Source organism: Staurois parvus, unplaced genomic scaffold (genome assembly GCF_062004578.1).
Source record: "Staurois parvus isolate SC_StPar_1 unplaced genomic scaffold, SC_StPar_1.0 ptg000394l, whole genome shotgun sequence".
Taxonomy (NCBI): Eukaryota; Metazoa; Chordata; class Amphibia; order Anura; family Ranidae; genus Staurois; species Staurois parvus.
This window is the reverse complement of record NW_028318190.1, coordinates 7,608,103-7,621,275: the sequence shown is the minus strand read 5'-3', so window position 1 is coordinate 7,621,275 and position 13,173 is coordinate 7,608,103. Positions and strand designations below refer to the sequence as shown.

Sequence of the window (13,173 nt, the reverse complement as noted above, 5' to 3'; positions counted from 1 at the left end):
TGGCCATGATCAAAAGTTTACATACCCTGGAATGTTTGGCCTTGGTACAGACATACAAGGTGACAAACACAGGTTAAAATGCCAATTGGAGGTTAATGTCCCACATCTGTGGCTTTTTAAAGTGTCAGTGTATAAATAGCCAATGAGTTTTTTAGCTCTTATGTGGAAGAACGGACTAGGCTAGATACTGAGCCATGGGGATCAGAAAAGAACAGTCAAAAGTCCTGCGTAACAAGGTAATGGAACTTTATAAAGATGGAAAAGGACATAAAAAGATGTCCAAAGCCTTGAATATGCCAAACAGTACTGTTAAATCACTTATTAAGAAGTGGAAAGTTTGGGGATCTCTTGATACCAAGCCAAGGTCAGATAGACCAAGAAAGATTGCAGCCATAACTGACAGAAGAATTGTCCAGGATTCAAACAAAAACCCACAGGCAACCTCAAAAGAAATACCGGGTGCTCTGGAAAAAGACAGTGTGGTTGTTTTGAAGGAGCACAATATGATGACACTTGAACAAAAATGAGCTGCATGGTCGAGTTGCCAGAAAGAAGCTTTTACTGCATCAAGGACTGGTTAGGTATGGCCAGGTGTTGTCGGGCATATGGTAACCGGGCTTTTTTGTGGCATTGGTGCAGTAAAAGCTTCTTTCTGGCACCTCGACCAAACAGCTCATTTTTGTTCAAGTGTAACCGTATTGTACTCCTTAAAAACAACTACACCATCTTTTTCCAGAGCAGCTTGTATTTCTTTTGAGGTTGCCTGTGGGTTATGGGCTAATTTCAAAGTGGCATCAGGGGATCTTCAATGCATATCCTCATCTTTCCCTTTCAAAACTGGATCTTCTCATATTCGTTGTCTGGGCATTCACATACCCATGGATTTGTCCCAACTTTATTCATTGAATTTTGTGCCCCTCCTCAGCCAGACTCAGGTTGATCTTTTTTCCTACACTGGTAAGACTCTGTCCTGGTTGGGCAGAGTGAATACTTTAAAGATGAATGTGCTGCCCTGTTTCTTATACCTCTTTCAAACACTTCCTATATCCCTACCTAACTCAGTCTTCTTTAAATTGCATCACCTTTTCTCCACCTTCATGTGGAAATCACACTGTCCTAGGATTTGTTTGAGTACCCTTTCCCTCCTGAAAATTAAGGATGGAGTGGGAGCCCCCGATACCTCTCTTTACCATAAGGCAGCTATGCTTGTTCAAATCCTCGATTGGTTCCACAATCATTCCTCTGAACTTGAGTCCAGTTGGAACAACACATGTGCCCCCATGATCTTGAAGCTTTGCCATGGACAACACGTTTATACTGCCCCACTCTTTCTACCCTTCGCATATGGGAATGTGGAATGTCTTCATACTGCCTCTCCAAATCTGTCAGGCCCATGACTCCGTTTTTTGGGACCCTGGATTTTCCCCCGGCCCTCTCTGCCCCCTCTTTAGCTATCTGGAATAACTGTGATCACAGGATATTGGCCCAGGTCCTTCGCTCTGACCCTTCCTTACTTTTGACGGCCCCCCATGCCTCCTCCCCTCCATTTTCGTTCTCCTGGTTTCAGTGACGACAGGTGATGTTTATTCGTTCTTTCTATGTTCGTTCTTTTCCCTCGGTCTCCGACGTTCTCGTCCCGCCGACTGGCTTTGAACAACTCCTGCTTCAATCTGACCATCCCATCCATGTAGTTTCCCAATTGTGTTCGATCCTTCTTTGTGCATCGTCCCTCAACCTTCCTTCTTATACCCGTGCCTGGGAAACAGATCTACAACTTACCATCTCCCCAATAGATTGGGAAAAATGCTTCATCTTGACTAATGCGTTGTCTGTAGCTTTCAAAACTCAGGAAAAAGGCTTCAAACTGCTCACCAGATGGTATAGATGCCCAACATTTCTCCACTGTTTTGACTCTTCAATCCCCGACATTTGCTGGCGTTGTCAACGCTCACGGGGTACTATTCTTCATATTTGGTGGTCTTGTCCGCCTATCCAGAAATTTTGGCAATCTATTTTTGTCCTGTATAATAAACTGATGACAACATGGGTCACTCCATCCCCAGACCTGGCACTTCTTTTCCTACTGCCTGGATCTATTAAATCAGTGAAACGGGATATCTTGAGACACCTGGTGGCTGCTGCCTGGACAGTTATCCCACGCCATTGGAAGTCCACTTCTGTGCCTTCCTTGAGAGATTGGGTTAGTGATTTGGACTCTATCCATGACCTTGAACGCCTGTTGGCGCGGGAATCTGAGAAAACAGATCTGTTCTCCTCTATCTGGACCCCTTGGACCTTGGATTGTTTCTGATCAGTCCCTTTTCTTCTCTTACTTTTCCTTTCCTCGTCTTTCCTTTTTATTTTTTTTCCCTTATTTTGTGATATATCATTTTCCAGACAACATTTTCTTTTATTTTCCTACTGTTATTGCATACATTCTGAGATCTGTTCCCATACCAGACAACTCCGGTTTCCTAAGCTATGGATCTCGGGGCTGCGATATTGTTAACACTATTCTCAGTTTGAATATTACACATTGTTATTCTTTTATGCCAACCTGCCTCATTGTATTATATTTATGTTATACTAATTTCTGTAATTATTGATACATGCCGATTGGTGCTTGCCACTTAATCCTATACATTTTCTCTTACTGTACTTATCCTTTTTGTTATTATCTGTCTCATTGGAAACTCTATAAACTTAGATTGAAAAGAAAAATCAGAACAGGCCCTTCTTGATGCTTTTGATCTGGGTATAATGGAAAGGAAGGCTGCTTCCAGGGTCTCCAGCCATGCATGACATACTTCTTTTCTTTTTTTTTTCCTACTTCTTATTAGTTAGCCAGTGTAGATTAAAATGCTGTCTGCTGGAGAATATGGGGATATGTGACCAAGATGATATTTTAAAGCTTCCTAGTACTACCAAGTTCACATACAGAAGTTTGAGAATAGGCTAGGTCTGCCAGGTAAGTAAGGACCTCTAGTTGTAGATGAGTTAAATAAATGTTTTTATTAAGTGCATTAATAATCCTTACCAGTACCGACCTTGGCAAAGTAGGTTTTGTTCTCTTGCAGAGCTACACCTGTTGCTAAAATCTGAAGCATCCTATACTTCTGGGTGTGTGACAGCTGCGGGTGGAACTATATAGCACAGCAGGGATATACAGGATTCATATTCCTGCTGGGTGCGATTAATGTACTTGTTTTTTTTATTACTTGCATCTTACAAAATCCAAAGACATTTTTTTACATAATCTACAATTTATTAAAAATTTTCCAAACCCATTACCACCCCCCCTCCCATCCCCCCATGACCTCCCTTTTCCAGTTCTTATTATTCCTCTAGTGTTCCATCTGTACACCTTAATTTCTCCTGTGACCTATTATCTCTTTCCCTCTACTCATTTTCCCTTTCTCTTTATTCTTGTACACCATCAACTCAGCAAACCTCTTTGTAAATTTAAATTCACACCATCTTTTCCAGATCTTTCTGAATTTACCCATGTTATCTTCTCCACTATAATATAATTTTCCTTTCTTTGTATAAATTCTACCCTCTTTATTCAATCTTTTAACTTAGGGGTCACTTGGACCTTCCAAAACTTAGGGATCAACCCTTTTGCCGCATTGATTAAATGAGGTATCATTGTATTCTTATACTGTTTTACTGTTAGGTCAGTGCTATAATTTCTCCTTTGTTGAGCTACTTCCTGCCAAAATTCCTGTATTTTGGGACACTCCCACGATAAATGCACCATTGTGCCCTCCTTTCCACATACCCTCCAGCAAAGCGGTGAATTCTCTGAATGTAACTTATGGGCTCTAGTGAGTGTAACATGCCATGTTGCTATAAATGTATAGTTCATCTCCACTGTGTTCATATCCACAACCCCATGTGCAATCCTAAAAATTTTCTTTCTCTGCGATTAATGTACTTTAACACCTATTTGGATGCTACTATTAATGTACTTTACAAGACTGCTTTTTCTTTGTTTGGGCACATTCCCCCACTTAACAATTCTTACACTTACTAGGATTTTAATGGTCTAAATGTTGCAGATTTCCACTGCTAGTGAAATACAGGGTTATAGCTCTTGTTAGAAATATTGAAATTTAATTCAAGGATGTAGAACTTGCACTGATTTACAAGTTGCATGCTCATTCCAGGGTATAGAAGCACCTATAGCATCAGACTGCGGTGCCTCCAAAAACGCAGGTATTTTAGTTTGATGATAGTTGTATATTTTATATACTTTACTAATTTTGTTTGAAAATGGCTGACCTATACACCTGAAACTGAATAATTTAAAAATAATAGTGTACTTCCTATTTTAGGACATTTTGCGAAAGACTGTTTCATGCAACCTGGAGGAACAAAATACAGTTTAGTACCGGAAGAAGATGAGGATAAGGAAGATAAAACAAACTCTGAGAAGACTGCTAAGAAAAAAAAGAAGGTAGTAGATGTTCAATATCAGTACAGATCTTTTAGTAAGGGGAGACTCCCCACTACAAAAAGAGAAAAATAATCTAATGGGTATTTCACATGGGTTTTCTGATAAGGTCTGACTGTCAGTACTTCAGGTAGACCTGATCGGAAGCTCTGTCCAAGTCTGTAGGCAAGTGGATGTAGAAAGATGTATATATTTTATATCTGCTTACCTCAATATATTGGGGTCCAGAAAAACGTGAGGGATCATAGGCAGCCTGATGTAAATGAACATAAGTTCATTTACATCTGGCAGCCCAGATAAACAGCCACTGTCAAAATTCAGACCAAAAACTGAATGGACACAGATTTCACTGAAATTGTTACCAGACACATTACCCTACATTAAAAAAAAAAAAAAACTGCATTCACTATGTGGTCTCCCACAGTACACAACATGGTAATGCAATTATTTCAGTAAATATAAACTGGTAAATACCTTCTCTCATCAGAAGTTAAAGCAGTCTTGTGACTTCTATCAGTGTCCAGCAGAGCACTGGTTAAAGCTTTTAGGAGGAGTTTGCATTCTCCCCTGATTGTCCATTGAGGCTGCAGGACTCCTGACCCTCTGGACAGCGCTGATTGGCCCTGTGCTGATCATATGCACCATCCCAAAGAAAACTGTAGCGATACACACCAAACTGAGCATGTGTAGCTTGCCCCCAGGCTATGTTCTATCAGCAGCTGGATTGGGAACTGTGGAAGAAGGTGAGGATCAAACATCCTTTTTATACAATGCAGAGGATTAACCCTTTTGGTTCCACATTGAGTATAACAAGCATGCTTTCTGCATAAAAGGACTGATTTTACTACTGTGGGTTTAGTAACACTTGTAGTGGTATCCATCCCGTTCTGCTCAAAACAAGCATGGGAGTATGCCTGTGTAAAAGGACCATAAGCTTGATTTAGCTTTGTTTCAGATTGTACAATGAACTCCTATACCAACAAAAAACAGGTATCAGATGGAGGGTGTGGGTTTTTTTTTTGTTTTTCATATTTTCATACTTCCAAGAAAGGAAGCTGAGTATACAGTGCCTTGAAAAAGTATTCATACCCTTGAAATTTTCCCCATTTTGTCATGTTAGAACCAAAAACATAAATGTATTTTATTGGGCTTTTATGTGATAGACCACCACAAAGTGGCACATAATTGTGAAGTGGAAGGAAAATGATAAATGGGTTTTCAAAATTTTTTTTTTTTGTTTTACAAATATCTGAAAAGTGTGGCATGCATTTGTATTCAGCCCCCTTTACTCTGATACCCCAAACTAAAATCTAGGGGAACCAATTGCCTTCAGAAGTCACCTAATTAGTAAATAGAGTTCATCTGTGTGTAATTTCATCTCAGTATAAATACAGCTGTTCTGTGAAGACCTCAGAGGTTTGTTAGAGAACATTAGTGAAAAAACAGCATAATGAAGGCCAAGGAACACACCAGACAGGTCGGGGATAAAATTGTGGAGACGTTTAAAACAGGGTTAGGTTATTTAAAAAAGAAAAAATCTCAAGCTTTGAACGTCTCACGGAGCACTGTTCAATCCATCATCCAAAAATGGAAAGAGTATGGCACAACTGCAAACCTACCAAGACATGGCCGTCCACCTAAACTGACAGGCCAGGCAAGGAGAGCATTAATCAGAGAAGCAGCCATGGTAAGTCTGGAGGAGCTGCAGAGATCCACAGCTCAGGTTGGAGAATCTGTCCATAGGACAACTATGAGTCGTGTCGTGCACTCCACAAATCTGGCCTTTATGGAAGAGTGGCAAGAAGAAAGCCATTGTTGAAAGAAAGCCATAAGAAATCCTATTTGCAGTTTGCTAGAAGCCATATGAGGGACACAGCAAACATGTGGAAGAAGGCGCTCTAGTCAGATAAGACCAAAACTGAACCTTTTGGCCTAAAAGCAAATTCTTTGTGTGGTGGAAAACTAACACTGCACATCACCTTGAACACACCATCCCCAACATGAAACATGGTGGTGGCAGCATCATGTTGTGGGGATGCTTTTCTTCAGCAGGGACAGGGAAGCTGGTCAGAATTGATGGGAAGATGGATGGAGCCAAATACAGGGCAATCTTAGAAGAAAACCTGTTAGGAGTCTGCAAAAGACTTGAGACTGGGGTGGAAGTTCACCTTCCAGCAGGACAACTACCCTAAACATAGAGCCAGAGCTACAATAGGATGGTTTAGATCAAAGTATGTTCATGTGTTAGAATGGCCCGGTCAAAGTCCAGACCTAAATCCAATTGAGAATCTGTGGCAAGACTTGAAAATTGCTGTTCACAAACGCTCTCCATCAAATCTGACAGAGCTTGAACTATTTTGCAAAGAAGAATGGGCAAAAATGTCCCTCTCTAGATGTACAAAGCTGGTAGAGACATCCCCAAAAAGACGTGCAGCTTTAATTGCAGCGAAAGGTGGTTCTACAAAGTATTGACTCGGGGGCTGAATACAAATGCACGCCACACTTTTCACAGATTTATTTGTAAAAAATTCTGATAACCATTTATCATTTTCCTTCCACTTCACAATTATGTGCCACTTTGTATTGGTCTATCACATAAAATCCCAATAAAATACATTTACATTTTTGGTTGTAACATGACAAAATGTGGAAAATTTTCAAGGGGTATGAATACTTTCAAGACACTGTAAAGGCTGACTGATTTATGAATATATAGAGGGTTAGAGGAAAGTCTGCTAAGGTGAATCGAGTCTATGGTTCTCATACACTGCTGAAATGCACTAGAGCCTTCTTAATTGCAGCTCAACAATATTGTTTTTATGTCTCATTTATTCTGGAGTTCAGTCCTGTCAATTAAAGTGGAAGTCCAGACTTTTCCTAACTCTGCTTAAATCTGCTCCCACCCCCATTCAAACTCCTATTCTAACTACTCTGTCAAAGGAAGATGTGATACTTTCCTATTTTGAGGGAGTTCCAGTCATGTGATCTCCCCAGTGGCCGGCTTGAGGGGAGAGGAGGGGCAGCTGACAATAAATGCTGACAAATATGGGTGAGATACCTGCACAGGCATTTCAGCCATTGTCAGTGATCTCCCCTCTCCTCTGAAGCTGGTTGCTGGGGGAGGGGTTGGGGGAATCACGTGACCAGATTGGAGAGCCCTCAGAATAGGCAAGTATACACATGTTCCTTGCACAGGGTAGTTAGAATAGGAGTTAGAATGGGAGTGGAAGCATGTTTTAAGCATAATTCGGAATAGCTTTCCACTTTAAGGGGCAGAAGTTTTTTTTAATTTTAATGCTATTGCACATGTACCCATGAGGACCTGTGATATAACATTTTTTTAGAGTAGCACCCAGATTAATCAGTTGCCACCCGGCCTATAGCCAGATGGCGGCTGGGCGAACAGCTCGTACCACCGGGTGGATGCCACATGGCGTCCTTTCAGGAACGCGCATTATGCATGCCCGCAGGGCCGTGCTGCAGTGTGATCTGTCACCGGCTATGTACCTTGGACCAGTGTGTCTAGCTGTGAATGGTCACAGCGATCACATGCACAAGCTGGGCCAATCACAGCCCAGCTGTCATGTGATTGGCCTTGGCCAAATCACAGCTAAGCACAAAAAAAATAACCCTGAATGAATCTATTTCATTCAGGTAAATGCTTGCTTATAGCAAAGTATTCTTTGTTATAAGCAAATTGTGTAAAAAAAAAAAAAAAAAAAAAATACTGATCACTTCCCTAAAGTAGTACAATATTACTATGATAACATTATACTACTTTGGTCATAGTGAAATATGAAAACAAATCTTAAAAAAAGAGAAAAAATTTAATAATGAAAAATAATTAAAAAAAAAAAATAAAACATTTTCGTACTGTCACCAGTCAGTGTACCTGATCACCGCCATGCTAGTTATATGCGGATGCTATACTGCACTGGTAACCGTATGTAAAAAAAAAAAAAAGTGAATATCCTTTTTTTTAATTCATTTTCCCAAAAATTACAACTTCAAAAAACTCGCCATGCCTCTTATGAAATACGTCGGACTGTTTACTTTGGAAAAAGGGGTAATTTGGGGGATATCTGTACCGTTCTGACATTTTGGGGGATATCTGTACTGTTCTGACATTCTTGGACCTCAAGAAATTAGATTGGCTGTCAGTACATCAGGATTCATCACATTGCAGATATATCCCATAGTTTGTGAATTCTAACTTTCCTACAGACTAAATAATACATCCTAATTTTGGGTTATTTTCACCAAAGAAATGTAGCAGAATACATCTTGGCCTAAATTTATGAAGAACAATTTATTTGCGAACTTTCATAACAGAAACAAAGAAAACCGTTTGATTTTTCTTTTCAATATTTTTTTTTTTTGTTAATTTAGCAAAAAAATAAAAACCCTAGTGGTGATTAAATACCACCAAAAGAAAGCTCCAGTTGTGTGAACAAAATGATAAAATTTTAGTTTGGGTACAGTGTTGTATGAAAGCGCAATTGTCATTCAAAGTGTGGGAACGCTGAAACCTGAAAATTGGCCTGGACAGGAAGGGGGTAAAAGTGCCCCGTATGGAAGTGGTTAAAGCTTTGGAGTTTTTTTTTAATGAAGCTTCCAGCCTATATGAGAGCACACTGTCTTAGCACTCTGATTACAATTGTTTACTGATCATCAGTAGGGGCCAGAGAGGGTAACCTGTGAGCTTAGAACAGTCGTAGTGGTCACCCCACTACTCACATATCTATCATTCTCTACCACAATTTTGATTTTCAATACTAGACACCTCTTCCACATCAAAGCCCTACAAAGCAATCTCATATAGTGAGTTAAAAGGTTCAGGCCATTAATTGTATCCAAAGTCCCTTTACTATGGAAACAATAGGTTTGATTCGCTAAAGGCAGGTAGACTGTGCACGTTGCAAAGTGCAATTGCACTCTGCAGGTGCACTTGCTCCAGCGCTCAGTAAATAAGCAGAAGCTCCGCTGACTTTTACCATCCAGTCGTGTAAGCAAAAAATGTTTTGTTTTTTTTTTTTTTATTTTTTTTAGTTTCCTTGCACGTGATTGGGTATTCTTTGCAAAATGCAGCTTTCTCATTTACTAAGGTCTGGAGTAGCTGCACTTTTCAAAATGCACAGTCTATTTGCCTTTGGTAAATCAACCCCAATGTTTCATGAATACTCCCTCTACAATCATATGTTATTATTAGAGTCTTGCATGGTTTCTGTGAGTATATATAAAATTATAAGGTTGAGCATGAAAATAGTCCTCTTTTGAATATTATCATAGAGCTTTAATGGTGAATTTTATGATTGCTCCAACACTGCACTGTCAAGACTTTACAACATGAAAACAGAATTTCCAGTTTAACATCCAGTATGAAGTCTCCCTCAGCTTAGGAAATGATCCCTCAATTATGCATTATCCAAATTGCAATGTTCTATAATATACAATACCAATGTTAGATCTGTTCTGCTGTAGATCTCTGAAGGGTATGGTGTCAGGTTTTTAAAATGTTCAGGTATGTGTTTCCTGTATGGAGATCATCGGGTTACTCTCTTGAATATGTATTCTACCTCTTTTCACATTTCCAGCAGCTGTCTGCGATTGAGGATTTGACTGTATATATTTGTCCTGGTGTGAACTTGGAAGATTTTGTATTGGTTTTATTTTCGTTCACAGAAACATCTGACTCTGTGTGTGATGTGTTTGACATATGAACTATCCCTCTGTTTTGTTTCACAGCATGAAAAGAAGAGAAAGAAGCACAGCAGAGACAAGGAAGCCTCCTCAGAATCTGAAAGCTCATCTACTTCCAGCTCTGATAGCGGCTCTGAGCCTGCCAAAAAGAAAAAACGTCATGCAGAGAAGAAAAAAAAAAGCTCAAAGAAAAAGAAGCATAAAAAACACAAACAAAGACATTGAATAAAAGGTTACTGTTTATTTACATTGCTTTCCTCCTGTTGTGTGGCTAGATATTTTATGTAAAGCTACAAAAATAGGTTTCTCACACAATTGGGATGTGAAATTGAAATTCCATCATTTTTTCCATCCTGGTGAAGCAAGGACATCTAAATAAAACATTTTTTGTTTGTTTTTTTTTTTTTTTAATTACCAGCTGTTTATGTGATTGTTACTGGCAATTATTCATTTACACACATTCATGAAAGCAGAACTCCAGGTAGATCTGAATGAAACATATTTTTGCAGCTCTGTAATTATTAAATCCTTGCATGTTTTAAGTGGAAGCAGTAAAAGTATCTTAAGCTGATATGAAATGCATTTTTTTTTTCTATGGCAAAGCTGTTACACTTACCTGCTCCGTGCAATGGTTTTGCACAGAGCCGCCTGAATCCTCCTCTTCTCAGGACCCTCCCCCCCCCCCCCCCCCCCCACTCACTCCATACTCTTTTCCTCTGCAGTGTGCCCTCATAGCAAGCCACTTGACATATGCACGCACGCTGCCCGGCTCCCTCCTCACTGTCTGTTGATTGCAGTGGGAGCCAATGGCTTCTGCTGCTGTATCTGGGCCAACAAGGAGGGATAGAGCCACTCTCATGCACTTCGCTGTATCTAGATTAGGTTTGGGAAAGTATGGTTTGTTGGGAGGGTTTGCGCTGAACACAGGTTAATTTATCTTTATAGGATGCTTAAAGGTAAGAAAAAAATTCAGTCTTTACAAACACTTTAATTTGACTTGGTTAAAGCCTCCTGCAGTCCCTACACAGCAGGGCTCAGAAAGGGAGAGGGAGAAGCGGCACAAAGAGCCTATTCATTTTGCTGATGGAAGGAAAAGAGCAGAGTTACCGACATCTGTTCATCAGCCTGCTGCTTCTCCTTTTCATTGTCCAGTCTAGTGGTGGTAGTGGGAAGGAGACCTGAAACTGCAGAAAAGAGAAATCAGGTCCCCTCAGCTAAATCTTAGGACTGGATAGACAGAAATACAAATCATTTTAGCAGGTAAAACAGCTCTAATACTTCATGTGGTTTGCCTGGAGTCCAGCTTTAAGCCTAATTCACACTATATGTGGTGACATATATTTTAACTGCATTGTATATCGGCTGTCATTACAGGTTCACACTACAATGCAGCCCAGTGCTATAGTAAAACAGAGACATGCTGCATTATAGCACAGCATACTGTGCTGAATCACACTGCAGTGTAAGGCAGGGCATCGCATCACACTGCCCTATATTGCAGTGAATGAAGTGTACATTTTGTACACTTAGCATAAAGTTTATTCAGAACAAAAAAAAAAATAGGGGGAGCCATGTGATGTGTTGAATTGCTCACCACACTGCCACAGCGGGCAACACAGAGCAGCTGATCGCTCTGGCTGCTCTGCATTGCAGTATGAATTCATCTGTAAAGCAGTTATTCCTCCACCAAAATGTTTTCTCAATTTATTCCCAGAAGCTTGTAACTAAAATGAGCTAGTATTTGCAAATTGTTGCAGACTTACCTTGGAAGTGATCCTCTTCAGTGCTTTACTGTCAGTAACTGATGCTGGCATCTTCTTTTTGGATGTTGGGCATGTGCATGGGAGTTACATCATCACAGAGAAGTGCCATAAATGTATACTGAGCTGCTCATGTGTGGCTCAGGGTACAAAAATGCTGACAGGCACTGAGAGTTTGACAGAAGAGACCAATTGTATTCTACCCATCAGAATTTTGTTTTCTTTTAGGTTTAATTGCACTTTCAGCTTTGGTTCACCTCATTCTCTGTTTGAAAAATGTCTCGATTGGTTTGGTCATTTTGGCTATTTCTGCTGTTTTTGGCTTTACAAGCAGGTTTTGCTTTCTGCTAGCAAGCAAATGGAACATTGTAAAATGTTCAGCTCTTGTAATAAATTGACTTTATTGCATGTATCATTAGCTGGTTATAACTTAATTGAACAATGCACTTTCTGGGTCATACCTAAGCTGTGAGTTCATACACTTTCTATGATAGGGCACTGCTGCTTGTAGCAGTCATAACACAACAGGAAAAGGGGCTGGAAAACCCAGCAATTTAGATTAGCAATATGCTGACACATTCATTCATGAAATGACACACAACATATTTCCCCACACTTTGCCTTTCTTCTGAAAGGAGCAGTCTTCAGTTGCCACTCCACCCAAAACTAGCTTATGGATTCTGAGAAACTTTATGTACGCTGCTGTTAAAGAAAATGCTAGGAGCCATGGGAATGATGCTTACATTTTGACGCACATCTAGTGGCACAATGGGGTTGATTTACTTAAGGCAAATAGACTGGACTTTGTAACAGCAGTTGCATTCTTTTTCCCCACAGCTTAGTAAATATGGTTTCATCATCCAATCATGTGCAAGCAAATTTGTTTTTAATTTTCCTTGAACCTAATTTGGGTGTTCATTACAAAGTGAAGCTTTTCCACATTGACATTTACTAACAAAAAGAGCAACTGCACAATCTATTTCCCTCCGTTAAATCTACACCAATGTTTGCACCACATTAAAAGGTAAATGTATAAATTTTATGGTGTACTGTTAGAATATCAATATAACCTGAAAATTGTGTCACGAGAAAAAAATCTGCATTATAAAGAAATATCCAGCAGCTGCACTTTAATATAGTGAGCCTGAGTGTGTGAGAACGTTTTAGGTTTCTGGGGCTCTCTTACCTAGGGAATATTAAGGGTTTGGAACCAGCTGCTTCTTAACTTGTTCTTGGCTTAACCGTGGTTTTCAGAAG

The 13,173-nt window shown here is 39.8% G+C and overlaps 1 protein-coding gene across 1 annotated transcript in view; it reads left to right on the top strand.

Annotated features, from left to right (window-relative positions):
* The window catches only part of ZCCHC17 (zinc finger CCHC-type containing 17), a 48,848-nt gene extending 36,520 nt beyond the window's left edge, over window positions 1-12,328 (top strand). Inside the window, exons 7-8 of the mRNA XM_089686299.1 lie at window positions 4,338-4,459; window positions 10,202-12,328. Coding sequence (XP_089542425.1) covers window positions 4,338-4,459; window positions 10,202-10,381 — 302 coding nt within the window. The 3' untranslated portion in view covers window positions 10,382-12,328. The remainder of the gene's footprint in view (window positions 1-4,337; window positions 4,460-10,201) is intronic.
* The last annotated feature ends 845 nt before the right edge of the window (window positions 12,329-13,173 follow it).